General features: G+C 48.5%; 1 protein-coding gene across 10 annotated transcripts in view; it reads left to right on the forward strand.

Annotated features, from left to right (window-relative positions):
• Positions 1-16324, forward strand: part of ANKS1A (ankyrin repeat and sterile alpha motif domain containing 1A) — a 151292-nt gene extending 134968 nt beyond the window's left edge. For 5 of the 10 annotated variants that reach the window (XM_074936414.1, XM_074936416.1, XM_074936422.1 and 2 more), the window contains 8 exons: positions 1677-1841; positions 2497-2622; positions 3153-3224; positions 3708-3794; positions 5024-5161; positions 7736-7906; positions 8463-8561; positions 11715-12462. In XM_074936414.1, the coding sequence (XP_074792515.1) occupies positions 1677-1841; positions 2497-2622; positions 3153-3224; positions 3708-3794; positions 5024-5161; positions 7736-7906; positions 8463-8561; positions 11715-11834 (978 nt within the window). In that variant the 3' untranslated portion in view covers positions 11835-12462. Of the gene's footprint in view, positions 1-1676; positions 1842-2496; positions 2623-3152; positions 3225-3707; positions 3795-5023; positions 5162-7735; positions 7907-8462; positions 8562-11714; positions 12463-15585 lie in introns of those variants that run through there. The other 5 variants (XR_012636007.1, XM_074936415.1, XR_012636008.1 and 2 more) reach the window with 5 other exon arrangements.
• Positions 16325-17002: the final 678 nt, after the last annotated feature.

The raw sequence follows: 17002 nt of genomic DNA on the forward strand, positions 1-17002 counted from the left end.
CATCCATAGCGCAAAACTCTCCATCACATTTGGCAGTAGAGGGCCAGTGTTCTTAGGTCAAGAACTGAACATGAGGTTGAGTTCCCTCTCCTCGGACCCCTTCCCTCCCCCAGAGCTGGTTCCTTCAGCCTGGGGATGTAATGCCTGGTGGGGAGGAGGGGTGTAGCTCTGTCTTGTAATTTCAACCTGTACTTGGTTGGATACAGAGAGGACTCTGGTCCCCATGGCGCTGAATCCTGCACCTTCCGCTAGCGTTGAATCACAGGCTTTGTAGATAGCAGATGCCCAGATGGAAAGCAGCCAGCTGAGAATCCAAGATTCTCCAAAACATTCTCTTGAGATGGACAGGACTGAAGGAATAGAAAGACGCGCCTTGGCAGAGTGTCAGCTGATTGAAATGCCGGGTAGGGAGGAGGTAGAAGAGAATGGGGCCATTTGTGACATTTCCTGATGCTACAGCTGTCGAGTTCCTAAAGCCTGATTCTGGCATTGCAGAACGGAAGGATGTCAATGGAAAATTAAGCAAGGATGTTGAATGGAACTAATGGGTGTTGCAGCTGTGAGCTCCCAAAAGCACCAGCTTGAGTTCCCTGCATTGTCTTCTGGGCCCTGGATCGGCACGTACCAGGGTGACTCTCTTCCTCGCCATTATAGCCAGCCGTTGTAAGGCATTCGGATTGATCTCTTTCCACTATGCTTTCTAGGGCCTCAGTCTTTTTAGTGCTTTGACCCGAGGCTGATCCTGGCCAAAAGTCAGTCCACGGATGTCTAACTTCTAGTGAGAATAAACACGCAGTAAAGGTGGCAAAGTGCAGCAATGGGGGCCATGTCAGAACTTGAGATAGTCCTGGGGTGATTGTGGGGTGGCTGAGGAGAATACCTGTCTGGAGATCCAATGCCTTTCACAGAAGACAGCAAAGGAAATTGTTTTAGGGAAGAGCAGATCGGGCCAGAAGTCACAGGTTCCATTAACTCTAGGGTCTTGCACGTCCTTTGTGCAGGCGTTGTCAAGGTAGGGTTTGCAGTGCCAGACTTCTCCTCTGGAAAGAAGGGGCTGCCCTCATCCAAGCTGAATATCCTTTGTGGCTTTGGTCTGGAATTTGACTGGTTTGCACTTGCCTTTGAGCAAGCCACCCCTAGTCTCTGCACAGCACCCTGGACAGCTGCCAGAAGTTGGCCACCTTTTAGGCCATCCTTGACTTTAAATCAACAGTCTTAGCGGTGGCTGGGGAAGCGCCCTGCATACATAGGTGGGTTAATGAATTGTCTAGGGGTTTGGTATCAAAATCAATTAACTGCCCATTCCCACAGTATATGTCTGGTGTACCCCTAAAATGGCTGGACTCTGGCTTACAGCACCTGTGAGATTTCCCATGTTCCTTAGGGCAGGGCCAGGTCAGGCCAATGCAGGTGACTTCTGCAGGGAAGACCCTGTGTTTGCAGCCTCCATTGTACTGCTTTTCCTCTTCCGAACCACAGGTGGCTTTAGGAGGGGGTTAGTCAAACCAGCAGCACTCCCAGCTCTGGCCTCCATGCTCTTCATTGGCAAAGTTGGTCCCAGGAGGAGAAGTGCTATTTAAAAACACAAAGCGACTGCTGTCACTAGCAGGCAGGGACTGTGGAATGTGCCTACTCAGGCCAGTTGTCTTTAGGTCTGTGTCTGTCTCTGCCTCCAGTGCCAGGATCTGATGTCCCAGACTTCCTCACTGCTGAGCCAGACTGACTCCTACACAGGGAGGTCTGCGGAGCTCTTGCTGCCTTCGGGGGATACTGGGAAGAGGCGACATGACAGTGGCCATGATGCTGCTTCTCACCCCAGAGCTGACAGATACAAAGCACAGGTCAGAGCGAGCTTGTTTCTTGTGGGTTCCTCTGCACGGGAGCCTGTGTACCTCCCCGGCGGTGTGGCTGGGAGACACAACTGTGTGCCCCAAACGGGGTTAGTGAAGCACTCTTAAGACTGCTAGATGAACGGTATTCAGAGTGCGAAGGAGACGCAGCTGGGTTCTATTCCTGGCTCTGAACTGATCTGCTCTGTGGCCTTTAGCAAGTCACTTCCCCTCTCTCAGCGTCATCTCCCATCTGTAAAGTGGGGACGTGACCACTCCGTGCACGTAGGGCTTGCTTTTCCTGGGGTGCATTTTTCCTTGTGCTCTGGTGTCTGGGGGACCCTGGGAGCTATTATGAAACAGCAGATGGCTGGGGGGATGAGAACAGTGATGAGCATGCTGGCTGTCCTACGCCTTCTGAAGAATTCCCCTACCTGGTTGGTTGGTTGCTCTTGCTGGGCACTGAAAATCGAGCCTGAGCAGAGCAGGGAATGGCCATTGGGCCCTTCCACCTTCGTAAGCCACTGTGTCACTGTGCCTGTTTGAAGCACGTTGGTGTTGGTTAGACACTCTTCCCCGGGGCTTCCTGTCTCGCTTGCTGCGTGCGTCAGAACTAGATGTCTGGCTGGGTCCGCTGAGGCTTTTACGCTTGTGCTTGTCCCCTCAGGAGGAGCATCGTGAGTCCAGACTGACTCTCAGGCCCCCGAGTCTCGCTGCACCGTATGCGCCTGTTCAGAGTTGGCAGCACCAGCCTGAGAAGCTCATCTTCGAGTCCTGCGGGTACGAGGCCAACGTAAGTGGATTTCAGGGAAGCCTCCGGAGTTTGTGCTCAGTTCTCACCATGCAGGAAGGTTACGCTCACCCTCACCGGTGTTCTGCAGCCCCCTTTTCACCATGGCACTTGTAGTGAGGATCCTTTCTGCCAACCTGGTGGAGTGTGCACGCTCCTCCTGGGGGAGCCCTGGCTCAGTCACTGGTCTCCATCCCTGGGCTTAGCTAGGACTGCTGTGCAGAGCCCTGTGCTCAGTCCCTTGGAGGGAGCAGGCGCTAGCCATTGGTCTACAGCCATGACTGGCTCTGGGAGGAGTCCAGACAAGTCGGCTGAGCTGGGAGGATGGGGACTACAACCGGAATACTGCTGGAGGGTGTAAAGAAGGGGAGTGAGACCTGCCTGTGACCCTTTCTCCTTCGAGGGGGTGGGGAAACGGATTTTTCAGCAGAGTTTGCTGTACGTCGCTTTGGGGGCAGGAGCGGCTTTTGAGGCTTCCAAGCTCAATGAAGCCAGTTAACTGCAGCATCCTTTCCTCTCCTTGTTTCCAATAGTATCTGGGCTCCATGTTAATCAAAGACCTGCGAGGGACGGAGTCAACGCAGGATGCCTGTGCAAAGATGAGGGTAGGTGGGTGGCGGCCTGGAGAAGCATGGATGGTGTTGAGTGTGAAGCTTCTGGTGACTGAGGTTGCACATGGAGTCTCCCTCTGTGCAGGGCTGAAGTGGCTGCTCAGGAGGAAGGCCGGCCCAGTGCATGGAAATGGTGCTGTTAGCACGGCTGGTGAAAGCCTTGGGGTGAAATGTTTGTTCCTCTCAGGCTGCATGTCACCAAATTGTCCCTTCCCCCCTTCACATTTCAAACACTGAAAAAGAGGGGCCTTTGCTGCACAAGGTGCACCGCGTACAGTGGTACCAAACTGGGCCCTTCTTCTGGTCTGGAGCACCATGCAAAAACTCACGCCGAGAGCTCCACACTCTCCTGTGACTGTCACTCTGCTGGCTACTCAGATCCCTCCCAGTAATACCCCAAATGAGACCTGTGGAGTTCCACTGAAGGAGGAAGTGTTTAATTTGTACCTATTCATCTGTGTGTTCTTATTTCTGCAGAAATCCACGGAGCATATGAAGAAGATCCCAACCATAATATTATCCATCACTTACAAAGGGGTGAAGTTCATAGATGCTTCTAACAAGGTACGCTTAGAATTCCCTCAGCTTAGTGGTCAGATGGGACAGCACACGCACCTTTCTCCTCACTCACCTGCTGTATGTGAGCTGTCCTATCCGCTGACTAGACAGCCACAAACAAGAGTACGCTCTGGCTAGCCCCATGGAGCCAGCCTGGTCACAGGCGAATCAGCCTCCTGCATCAGTAGTCAGCAGCTCTGTTCTGCATGTGGAATCCTTATTGCCGGTGGGGAAGGGGGAGGCAGAGAGAACCCAGCTGGATTTTCTGTTCCCCGGCACCATGTGTCAGAGGCAGTGTTATCTGGTGATTGGAGGAGGGGATGGAGTCACACTGGGTTCTAGTCTCAGGCCTATCCCTGACATGCTCCATTGACCTTGGATCAATTATTTAATCTCTCTGCCTGGGTTTCCTTCTCTGTAAACTGAGATTAAGTCCAGCCTATCACATGGGGATGTTTTGAGGCACTAACTGTCCGTGCTGGACTCTGAAACACTCTGCTGTAGAAGAACACAGCATTACTGGTGCGGGAGGATCTAACCGTTTTCGCTAGCGCTCCCTGCTGGCTGACCACTTGTACGGCTGCACGGCCTGGGAATACTGCTTCCCCCTCTGAGTGGTGCTGTTACATATCTCATTAGACTAAGAATTGGTTTCTAGGACACAGGCATTGCAATATGCCATATCCCTTTTTTCTGTCCTTCTGGGGCTAGCTGTGAGCTACTCCCTGAGAAACCAAACTACCTCGCTAAGTCCTCCCTTTGACTCTGACAAGATGTGGGACAAGGACTGGGGCAGCTAGGGCCTCTCTCACTGCCAGCGTCTCCCATCTGTCTGTTTGCCCTTCGTCTGCAATATGCTGCTCTGTTTGTCAAATATCTTCAAATCACTGTAGTAGTAACACATGGTGAAAACTCTGAGTTGATTTAAGAATGGCCCTGGGCGATGTGGTCCTGCTGTGGTGGGAAGCATCAACTGTTCCTGTGTCAACCTGTCTGTTAGAATGGAGAGAAGTAGAATAACCTTCCTACAAGCACTAAGATCACTTGGAAAGGACAGTCAGGACCTCTCCTCAATTGTACCTGAATTCCCTTATCACGGCCTCTTACGTGCATTCAGCTAGGTGTTTTGCTGAGCTTGAACAGGGTGGCTATTATTTCCTAGGAGGAGAGAGTGTGGGACAATCCAGCTGTCTGTATATCCCACAAAATTGGCTGCCTGTGTTTAACTCTGGTAGAATGTCATCGCCGAGCACGAAATCCGGAACATCTCCTGCGCGGCCCAGGACCCCGAGGATCTCTGCACGTTTGCCTATATCACCAAGGACCTGCAGACCAGCCACCACTACTGCCATGTCTTCAGCACCGTCGATGTGGTGAGTGGCATGTCTGCACGAAAGGGCTGTTGCCCTGCCTTGTGTCCCAAAGTGCTGCACAAGCCTTCCATATGCGGCAGACGCCTCTGGGAGTGGAGGGCACTGACCAGCTCGCTGCACAACAGGGGCAAGGGGGAATTTCCCCAAGAAACGAGGGCAAAGCCCTGCCATGGAACTGGGTTTGTCTCTCACGAGGAGGAAGGGCCAAATGGACACTGCTGGGATTTGAACCTGTGAATCCAAGGAGTGCTGTTCCAGACATGCCTAGAGCACTGAGCTGTCCCCGCCAGCTCTTGCCATATCCTTGTGCACTGGTAGATAATCCATGTATGATGCGTGTTCTGCTGCCAGAGATGACAGTGGAGGGTGTCATACTAAAGCTCTTCACAGAGAAATTGGAGAAGGAAAAAACCTCATCTCCTAGCCCATCCTTTGGGGCAAGATCGTTCCCTCCAGTGATTCTTCAGGGACTCGGGCCTTGTCTACACCAGGGATCTCAAACTCGAATCACCACAAGGGCCACATGAGGACTAGTACATTGGCCCGAGGGCTGCATCACTGACCCTGGTCCCACCCCCACTTCACCCCTTCCATGAGGCTCTGCCCCACCTCTTCCCCGCCCCCATTTCAACCTCTTCCCCAAATCCTCGCCTCTGCCCCACCTCTTCCCCACCTCCTCCCCTGAGCGCATGGCTCCCCACTCCTCCCCCCTCCCTCCTGGAAAACGCTAAGCGCTGCCAAATAGCTGTTTGGCGGCCGGAAGCACCTCTAGGTAGGCAGAGGAGTGGGGATGCAGCGCGCTGGGGGAAGCGGGGAGAGGGGAGCCTGGCGGGCCACAGGAAATAATTCCGGGGGTATGGGGAGCTTGGCAGGCCACGTGTTTGAGACCCCTGGTCTACACACAGTATTGCTTTAACTATACCAGTACAGCCCCTAGCGCGGCTGCAGCTACATGGGTATAAGGGTGCCTAATGGTGGTATTGCTTATTCCCTTTCCTGTATGGCTATCAGCTGTCTCGTGTAAGAGTCTTTATGCCAGTGTATCTGCATCCTCGCTTGGGGGATTGTACCATAACTATTTCAATAGAAAAGTCACCCCCTCTCGCCCACCACAATAGGTGCAGTGACACAAACCTGTGTGTAGGCCATGCCTGGGTCTGTCCAGTTTAAATGACCCGGACAACTATTTTTTTGCCACATACCTTGGGAGGCTTCCCCAGAGTCTGACAGTGGCCTTAAATGTGCTCTTTCCACCACTTTGCTACTGAGCATCTTAGCAGGCACCTCCAGCAAATTCACCCTACCCAGGACATGCTGTGGCGTCAGATCCTATTAATGCAGCTAACCCTTCAATAAGCAATTGCAGCCGTGGACACAGGCGTATGGATGACAGCAAAAGGATTGTTACTTTCCGATTCACAGCATACTGCTGTTGCTGTCTCCTACTGTCTTGCTTGCCCTGTACACAACAGTAATATACCAAAACCCACATCAACCCCACTAACTCTCCCGTCTTGTGTAAGTGGGACTGGTCGTTTAACAGTTGACTGCTGTGTGTAGCTTGTAATCTGCATTTCGGTCTGCCCCTGCAGAGCTGATGTGTGGCAAGTAGAGAGAGGTCAGCGTCTGCTGCATAATTTACTTCACACTGAGCCCCACCCAGGAGTGAAATGTATCATGCTAGCCCAGTAATAGAAAAATGTCTTTAAACATTTATTTGGCCTGCCTAATAAGGAAGTCACCGGTGGCGTATTTTAATTTGGAGTAACCGTGGTACATTTCAGGTTCGTTATATCTGTGTTCAGTGTTCTATTGCCCAGGCTTAGATGGAAACCATTTTAAAAAAAAAATGCCAATCCCATTCTAGTGGTTCTCTGCCTGTTACCGCACCAAAATATCCCTTTTTTCCCTTCGCAGCTCTATTGACAATAAAAACATTTCCCTGGCTTCGTTATTGAAGCCTCCAGTGCAGACTAAAACGGAGAAGGGGTTTTTGCTCCCAGGGAATGTGCTGTGAACAAAACCCTGACGTTCTCAATTACGTACTGTGTAATTGGCTGACTTAAGAGCCTTTTCACACGTGGTGCAGGGTGGAGCGCGTTAGCACATGGCTCATTTGTATTCTCAGGCATGTTCCCTGTATGACATGTTGGAGGCCTTCTCTTTTCAGTGTGAAATACTGTTGAAAGGGAAATAATGGTCTTGGAGACAGTTCTGCATGCCAGCGGGGGCAAACCTGTGGTATGCAGGCTCCAAAGGCTGCTCCGTGCCAACTCTGCAGGCATGACTGGAGTCCGGTGCCACCCATGGGGGAGGCAAAGTCAGCTGATGGAGAATAGCTATTGCAACAGATCATACAGGGTTTGCAACTGTGGACCAAAGATGAATGGGGCCATCTGTGGAGGCCAAAGGCCCAACTCAGCCTCCAGTCAACGGCTGGCCTTCCTATGGGTGGTGCTTGTTCTAGCCCCTGCTCTGTCACCAAGGGAAGCTTTCTATTTGCCACTAGTATATGGATTTTCGTAGCTAGCGTAGTGTGGTGCTCTGAAATTGTTCTGTGTCGTTTCTCCAAAGAACCTGACATATGAAATCATCCTGACATTGGGACAAGCGTTTGAAGTCGCCTATCAGCTGGCCCTCCAAGCCCAAAAATCAAAACCTACCGGTGCTTCGACAGCGGAAATGATAGAAACGAAATCTTCCAAACCGGTGCCTAAACCCAGAGTCGGCATGAGGAAATCCGCAGTACGTATGCTTGGGGCAGTTGGCTTCAGATTTGTGGCTTCTTGATTGTATTTTGCATGGTGTGATCGCAGTAGATGGTGGAGTGGCACACCCCTCCCCCTCCCATGCAATACGCTTTCAATTTCCCTGTCTGCTTTTCTTCACAATAAGATTATTATGGGGGGGTGGGAACCCCAGTGTACACCAGGCTCCAGGTGCTTTATTCTGTAGTTCCGTGCTGAGTACACAACATGACAGTAGAGGTTTTATGCCTGCTGGCTCCTTGCTTTCTCTCGAGGTCCCACTGGTGGACCTGTAGTAGCGCTAGCAATGGTGGGAGATTTATTTGGGGCTGAGGGGGCGAATTTAGTGTGGGCAATTCCCCAGCCGTGCACATCCCAGAGAAGAACTGACAATAGGGCTGGGCACCTAACTTGTATCCTGCAGTAGTGAGAGATCCATTAACGCAACCAGGAGATGACCGGTTTGGAGCGTACTTGACAGGGTATTGGGGATGGTTGTTGCCTTCCTTTAATGTCACCTTTTTGTCTGTGTTTTGCTTGCTCCCGTTGCCCAGGTGCCGCTCCCTCCCGATAGTCGCTGTTGTTACTGTCACTCCTGTACTACACACCGTCCCTCCTACCTGCCGCTGCAGTCTGTTAGTCAAGGAGCTAAGGTCTCTACCCTTCGTGCTGTCTTGTGTTTTGTCATGAACAATCCTGAGCTTCCTTAACTATGAGCAAGCGACCCAGCTCTCTTGAAAGCCTCCCTTTTGCTTTCCCATGTCTTTGCCATGGCCCTGTCTCTTGCTTCGTTGCTTTTTGTGTGTGTTCCCTTCTTGCCCGTTCTCTTGTTCCTCAGGTGCAGACACAGATGAGCTCCAACGATGAGCTGATGATATTTATCTCCAGTGCTGAGAACTCACTGCCCCGTAGTACCCCTGTCAAGGTTCCTTCCCCACTCTGAACGCTAGGGTACAGACGTGGGGACCTGCATGAAAACCTCTTAAGCTTACTTTTACCAGCTTAGGTTAAAACTTCCCCAAGGTACAAACTATTTTACCCTTTGCCCTTGGACTTTCGCTGCTACCACCAAACGTCTAACCGGTATTATTATTAGGAAGGAGCCTGTTAGGAAACGTCTTTCCCCCCAAAATCCTCCCTTACCTTTACACCCCCTTTCCTGGGGAAGGCTTGATAAAAATCCTCACCAATTTGCGTAGGTGACCACAGACCCAAACCCTTGGATCTTAAGAACAATGAAAAAAGCATTCAGATTCTTAAAAGAAGAATTTTAACAGAAGAAAAAGTAAAAAAGAATCACCTCTGTAAAATCAGGATGGTAAATACCTTACAGGGTAATTAGATTCAAAACATAGAGAATCCCTCTAGGCAAAACCTTAAGTTACAAAAAGACACAAAAACAGGAATATCCATTCCATTCAGCACAGCTTATTTTCTCAGTCATTTAAACAAACAGAATCTAACGCATATCTAGCTAGATTACTTACCAAGTTTTAAGACTCCATTCCTGTTCTGTCCCCGGCAAAAGCATCACACAGACAGACCTAGACCCTTTCTTTCTCCCCCATTCCAGCTTTGAAAATATCTTGTCTCATTGGTCATTATGGTCAGGTGCCAGCGAGGTTATCCTAGCTTCTTAACCCTTTACAGGTGAAAGGGTTTTTCCTCTGGCCAGGAGGGATTTTAAAGGGGTTTACCCTTCCCTTTATATTTATGACACGCCCCCCAAATCACAGATAGGGTGAAACGCTGGCCAGGATTTTTCTGGAGCTCTAGGAAAAAACAGAGTTAATAAGACACATGCACCTCTAAATAGTCTACCAAGTATATAAAGACTAACAGTATTTTCCACATCTCAAGGACGATTTTAACCAGTTGATTCTGGGAAACTTTCACGGGAGAGTGCATCAGCCACTTTGTTAGAAGCTCCTGAGATGTGTTGGATGTCGAAATCAAAATCTTGGAGAGCTAAACTCCACCGAATAAGTTTTTTATTTCCCATGGTGGTATGAAGCCACTGTAGCTCAGCATGGGCGGTTTGCAGGTGGAAACGCCGTCCCCAAACATATGGGCGTAGCTTTTCCAGAGCGTAGACAATGGCGTGACATTCTTTTTCACTGACTGACCAGTTGCTTTCCCCCTCAGACAACTTTTTGCTGAGAAACACTACAGGGTGGAATTCTTGATCCGGTCCTTCCTGCATTAAAACTGCTCCCACACCACGCTCGGACGCATCGGTGGTTACTAGGAACGGTTTGTTAAAGTCTGGGGCCCTTAGTACAGGGTCAGACGTGAGTGTCACTTTAAGCTGGTTAAAGGCCTTCTGACACTCTTCAGTCCACTGAATGGCATTTGGCTGTTTCTTTTTGGTTAGGTCTGTCAGTGGGGTGGCGATTTGGCTGTATTGCGGTACAAATCACCTGTAATAACTGGCCAAGCCTAAGAAGGATTGAACCAGTTTCTTTGACCTTGGGACAGGCCACATTTGGATAACATCCACTTTGCCCTGTAGGGGGTTGATCGTTCCTTCACCCACCTGGTGTCTAAGGTAAGTCACTCTGTTTAGGCCTATTTGACACTTCTTAGCCTTAACCGTTAGTCCTGCCTCCCTTATGCGCTCGAAGACTTTTTGTAGATGTTCCAGGTGTTCTGCCTAGGAATCCAAAAACAGTAAGTCATCTAGCTAGATATGCGTTAGATTCTGTTTGTTTAAATGGCTGAGAAAATAAGCTGTGCTGAATGGAATGGATATTCCTGTTTTTGTGTCTTTTTGTAACTTAAGGTTTTGCCTAGAGGGATTCTCTGTTTTGAATCTAATTACCCTGTAAGGTATTTACCATCCTGATTTTACAGAGGTGATTCTTTTTTACTTTTTCTTCTGTTAAAATTCTTCTTTTAAGAAACTGAATGCTTTTTTCATTGTTCTTAAGATCCAAGGGTTTGGGTCTGTGGTCACCTATGCAAATTGGTGAGGATTTTTATCAAGCCTTCCCCAGGAAAGGGGGTGTAAAGGTAAGGGAGGATTTTGCGGGGAAAGACGTTTCCAAACGGGCTCTTTCCTAATAATAATAATACCGGTTAGACGTTTGGTGGTAGCAGCGAAAGTCAAAGGGCAAAGGGTAAAATAATTTGTACCTTGGGGAAGTTTTAACCTAAGCTGGTAAAAGTAAGCTTAGGAGGTTTTCATGCAGGTCCCCACGTCTGTACCCTAGCGTTCAGAGTGGGGAAGGAACCTTGACATGGTGGCAGAGGTGGGATTTTAAAGGTGTTTACCCTTCCCTTTATATTTGACAGCTCCACTAACACAGAACATGCTGCTTCTGAGCCGGTTAACATCACTATCGCACTGGAAGATCAGGAGGCTGAGGGAAGGAAGAGCTGTCCTTTTGGCCAGGGGAGCAAATCAGATAAAAGGAGAAATCTACCTGCAGGAGCTGTGTCCCCACCCTGGAGGATCATCTGCTTTCCTGTTACTTGTGAAACTAGGCAGGCTGGCTCAGTCAATAAATACTTAGATGGGCCCCAAGCCACAAAGAACTCTGGGTAGATTGGCTCAGGGCCTGGGGTAGTATAGTACAGATGTTTCTGATTTTAGCCTGAAGACCTGGCCAAATCTGATCAGGGTTCCTTGCCAGTCTCAGCGTAGGAGCTGCTTCCCTCCATGTTTTGTTTGTATGATTGTATGTTGGTAGCTTAGAGATGCCCCTCATTCTCGCTGAATGCTCTTTGAGTGTCTCCAGCTCTGGCTTGACTCTCCAGGTGAGCAAGTTGCCTATTGTACTCTCTTTCCCTCCACTATTTTCCAGCTGGAGCCATCTGAAGTGGACCAAGACTCCCAGTCTCATGCCAGTGTCTCCTGGGTTGTTGAACCCAAACAGGATTCTAAGAGGACCCTCAGCACTAAGTATGAGACCACTATCTTCTAAAAAAGCAACCCTGTGTCCACCTAGTCTAACCGTGCCTTTGCGATCTGATCTGTCTGCTGTTCTAAACTCCCTCTCCCTCCAGCTGCTGGCACTGAGCTCCACCTCTAGGGGCTACACCATCAGAGGCAGCAGCACTAGGATACTGTAGACTAAACAGCTTTTGTATCTGATCACTACTGAACACTGTGAATTCTCCTTACTCGGAAACAAGGGTAACATGCGGAGAGAATGACCTGTTAGATACTTGTGAGGTGGGAGATGCAGAGGGTTGGAAGCTGCGAGAGTCTGAGATGTGGATCCGGGAAGCCGCCTGCCATTTCACGTTTTTCCCCTTGCTGCGGCACTGAATCTCTGGGGGCGACATGACACTCCCTGGGCCTTTTTGTATTTAACGTTCTTATCCTTGGACTGCTGTAGACCTCTTGTCTCCGAGGTGCGCACACTCACTCGTTCTAGATTCTGTACTGAGCCACAGCTGTATACTGTTTCAGTGAACTGTTACCCCTCTTTTTACCTGTCATCTGAACCGACACTAACCAGAGTGATGCTGTCTGCAAATAACCCATTCACTAGATTTCCTCGCATGGATCTTGTGTGCAATCTCTTCCCCCCACCCCACCCCACCCCACCCCAAAGTTCAGTGTTGCAAACCTGATTGCACAGCTAACGTGAGAGCTGGTCTGGGCCGCTTACACAGCGGTTGCTCTCACTGTGCACATTGGCCCTTCTTAGAGATCAGGGTTGGTATATATAGGAAACGCCTGGCAGCAGCTTCTCAGCTGCCCCACTGAAGTCACTGTGTGGGTTTCATCCTGTCTTGTCAGATTTGATGCAGGGCCCTTCTGTTCAAACCGACCAAACTGCTTGAGAGCTACCAGCTTGGTTCTCCCTTTTAGAACTATACATGGGTTAAGCTTTTAAAGGCACATGTGACTAATCCTGTACTGGGTGTGGGGCGGGGACTGGACTATTTGTTGTCTGGCCAAAGCAGACTGGGGAGCTGGGAACTTTGCTCTGTTCAGCAGGTTTCCTGCATGTTAACTTTGATCCCATTTCTCCCTTGGGCAGGAAGAAAGTACAAGTCTTCTGCAGATCACAAGGCTATTAAATGCTGTGCAATGACGGCTAGAGTGATCTTGAAACATCTGCCACTTCCCCATCCCTTGGCAATGGGATTACCCTTAGGGAGGGCCCTTGGTGCCTGGGTACCCTAAGTGCAGACACCTCCCCCTTTCTGTTCACCTCATTTCCTTGTCTGCAAAGTTTTGAGCCCATGGTTGGCTAGATAGATCTGTCTGCAGCTGCTACTTTAGTTCCTAAATGTGACTCGGACCCCTTACAACTGAAACCACAGAGCACATGCTGCTGTGCAGGCCGAGCAGAGCTGGGACCTCGTTTGGAGGGTGGCCTCTGTACCATAAAGCAGTTTGTTAGCCAATGGCCATGCAGATACAAATACAGTAGAGCCTCAGAGTTATGAACACCAGAATTAGAAACTGACCAGTCAACCACACACCTCATTTGGAACCGGAAATATGCCATCAGGCAGCAGCAGAGAGACACACAAAAGTAAATGCAGTATAGTACTGTCTTAAACGTAAACTACTAAAAAAAATGAAGGGAAAGTTTAAAAACAATTGACAAGGTAAGGAAACTGTTTCTGTCCTTGTTTCATTTAAATTACGATGGTTAGAAGCAGCATTTTTCTTCTGCACAGTAAAGTTTCGAAGTGGAGTTAAGTCAATGTTCAGCTGTAAATTTTTGAAAGAACAACCAGCATGTTTTGTTCAAAGTTCAACATTTCAGCATTACAGACAACCTCCTTTCCTGAGGCATGCGTAACTGAGGTTCTGCTCTATTCTCCTGAGGTGCCCTGGTGAATTCCTGACTAGGCTGTGCTTGTGGCCAGCCCTGATTAAAGTGGGCAAAATGTATAAGGCTCATTAATAGCATGAAACTGAGGAGGAAGGATGGTCCAGTGATTAAACAGACCAGGGAGTCGGAACTCCTGGTTCTGTCACTGACTTGCTGTGTGACCATGTCCCTTAGCCTCAGTTTCCTCCTTTATCAAATGAGGATATCATCTCCCTCCCTCACAGAGGTGATGTGACGCTTAATCAGTTTGCAGAGCAATTTGAGAGCCTCTAAGGAAAGGCACTATGTGACTAGCACGTAGTAGTCGTCCTATGGCAACAACCCACTATGCTCCGCTTCACTCACTCTCCTGCCACATGAAATACCAGTCTCACAAGAATGGAGGTTGCACCTTGGATTCTGACCAGCGTTCTAAAGTCAGACTGAAAACCACCTGTTCCTTTCTATGGGAGCACCTGGCTGTGTGGGACAGTAGGGGTTAGTACACCAGCCTTTCAGCTGTCACACTGGACAAAGATCACAAATGTGTCTGATCCTAGTCTAATTCCAAGCGTACCACCATCATTTATTTTGCACCATTAGCAGAATCTGCTCATAGGAGAATCAGCAGTGGGAGAGTTGCAGGTGACAATCAAGGTGTGGTCGGAAGAGAGCTGTGAAGGAAGCTGGACAGCTACTACCCACACTATTCTTGCCTCTGCTTTGTGATGGTCTGTCATGAACAGTTTAAAACCCGCATCTTCTTCTCCCCAAATGTCCATCTCTAGAATGGTGTCCATACTGGCTCTTGAATCTTAAGCAAACCCCATTTACTGATGCAATCTGGATTGTCCAGAGCAGGAACTAGGGCTGTAAGAGTTTTCTTCAAATGTCATAATCTCTGCAGCAACCAACCACCCCAAATGTGGTAATTCGGCCTGGATCCTCACTTGTTGTGTATTAGAACCAATAAGGATCACTTTTTAGTGGGCTATTGATTTTGCATCAGTCTTTTCTCTCCCTTTCTCCCCTCCAGCCCAGTAATTATACTAGAATCTTATGTTTCAAAATCTTTATCTAGCTCCTTCCTCAGAGCGAGTCTGACCTCCCAGTCCTCGGGGCCATGGCCTAACAAGGCAAACAGAGTTCAGAAATAACAACCTGGTTAGTAAGTATCCTAGTAAGGAGGGTAGGAAGATATTTTGTAGAGCACAAAGAATAAAAACCTCAGTCTTGTAGGTAGATTTAACATGTCACGCACCCCTGGCCCCCGTGGTAAGGGATTACAGATGCTTAGGCAAAAGAATCCTTAACTAGAGAAATACTACAGTGAATGCCCAGAACACTGCAGTGTTCCTGTTACCTGTAGTGGTTTGGGCACTTGCTGTAGAATACGGCGGTATTTTTACGGGCTGCTGCGTATTGTTTGGCAAGCTGTGAACGGCGCTCTGAAACCTCTTTTCAATCGTTCAGAGGAGATGTTCAGTGAGGAATGCAAGTGGTGGTGTGCTTTTATGTCTAAGAGTTTACCATCAGTTACAGCTACCCACATACAGATCTGATTTTCGGAGGGGCTGAGCCCTTGCAACTGCCAGTGTCTTCCGTGGGTTCTCAGCGCCCCTTTTTTTTAAAAAAAAAAAAAAAAAAAGGGGTTAGTTGTGCATGTGCCTTTTTAATGCTGACCTCTGACCCTTGGTGGGATCCCAGCAGCCCTGTCTGAACAGAGGGCTGTGCACCTGTAGCTCTCACCAGTTTGTGGCTCTATTTCTCACTGCTTGGTCACACACCCCTCTGCCCCCCCCCCCCCCCCATTGGTTTGAACATGACTCATGAAATTATTCATTGCATTTTTTCCTTTCTGTTAATGTTGTCCCCTGTTCTGTTTGCCTCTGGAAAGCTGATATGCAGGCAGCTGTGTGCTACCATGGAAATGTAGTAACGGGGCAGAGACCTAAGAAGCAGTGGTACCCCAACAGGATGAAGATCTCCACCCGGCACTGGTGTCTGCCTCTTTGAATATGTTCATGACTGCTGAGTAAGGGCTTCCACAATTGAGGGGGGAAAAGGGATCCCAGCAACCAGCTGACAAAAGCAGCTACGCATTTCTAGCAAAGGAGATTTGAGACTTCTGAGCTCAAGGGAGTGATACCTTATTTTCTAGTCTGTTGCAACAAATGTTTTTTTAAAGAGATTTTTTTCTTTTTACATGCAATGATACGAAGCAAAAGAAATCCACAACTTAAATGTAGCATGTTGCAATTTTTTGGGGTGGAACAACCCTTCGTAAATTAAGATTCCACGGTACTGTCCTGTCCTACAAAGAGTACGGTAAAAAGTCTTAGCAATGGCGCTAGTGTGTGTGTGTCTAATGGTACTTTAATTCACCTGGGTTCTTGGTGAGCAGTAGAAAACAATTCCAAGATTTTGGCAATAGTTTTGTTCCAAATTCTGAAACTCAGCTGCATGGGTTTTCATACACTTTTCTTTCAAGCTACTCCAAGCCTAAATGGGAGATGGATATAATTTAAGGAAAACTGTCTGCAAAGGGGTTACAATCCTAGTGATGATTGCTGGGTATCACCCATGGTACGAAGCCTGCTTTCACTAGAGAACTGTTGCATTGCAATACTTGATGTTTTGATGGTAAGGAGGACACAATTAGATTCCTTTCCATTAGTTTATCACACTGAAGAACTGGAGAGTTTGCTCCTTTCTATACCCTCTCTTGCATCTGCCATGTTTTTTAAATGCAGTTATGTGCTACCGGGTTGGGTTTTTAAAGTCTGGTTGTGATTTAACACTTCTTTGATACTAGCTCATTATTGAATTACCATTAGTGTAACAGTATTTCAGAATATGAACCAACAAGGAGTTGTATTCTGGGCATTACACTGAAACAGTCCATACCTGATGATAAATTAAATCTGTCTAAGGGTGGTTGGTCCCAAGCAGTCTCACATTCTTAAACAGAACACAATCTTGAAGGTGCTTTGTAATTACGCTTCATTTAAACTACCCGAGTATTTAATGGTGGCTTTGGCTGTGACAGTTGTGTGAACTGTTTTCCAGTGCCCTGACCATCAGGACCTTGTTGGAAGGAGAGATGGTAAAATGGGCATGAGTTGGTTCTTGAGATGTAAAAACAGGGGACACCATGCCATTGCTTTGGTCTCAAGCAGGAGTGATGGTTTGGTGGTGCCCTGCTGCTTAGTAGAACTTGGTGTCCTAACTATTTGTTTTTAACTCCAGTTGCTGCTGTATCTGTCAGGATTTAATTTAGTCTCATTCCAGTTGATGGTGAGTGCTGAGAGAAA

This window comes from Natator depressus, chromosome 21 (assembly GCF_965152275.1).
Source record: "Natator depressus isolate rNatDep1 chromosome 21, rNatDep2.hap1, whole genome shotgun sequence".
NCBI lineage: Eukaryota > Metazoa > Chordata > Testudines > Cheloniidae > Natator > Natator depressus.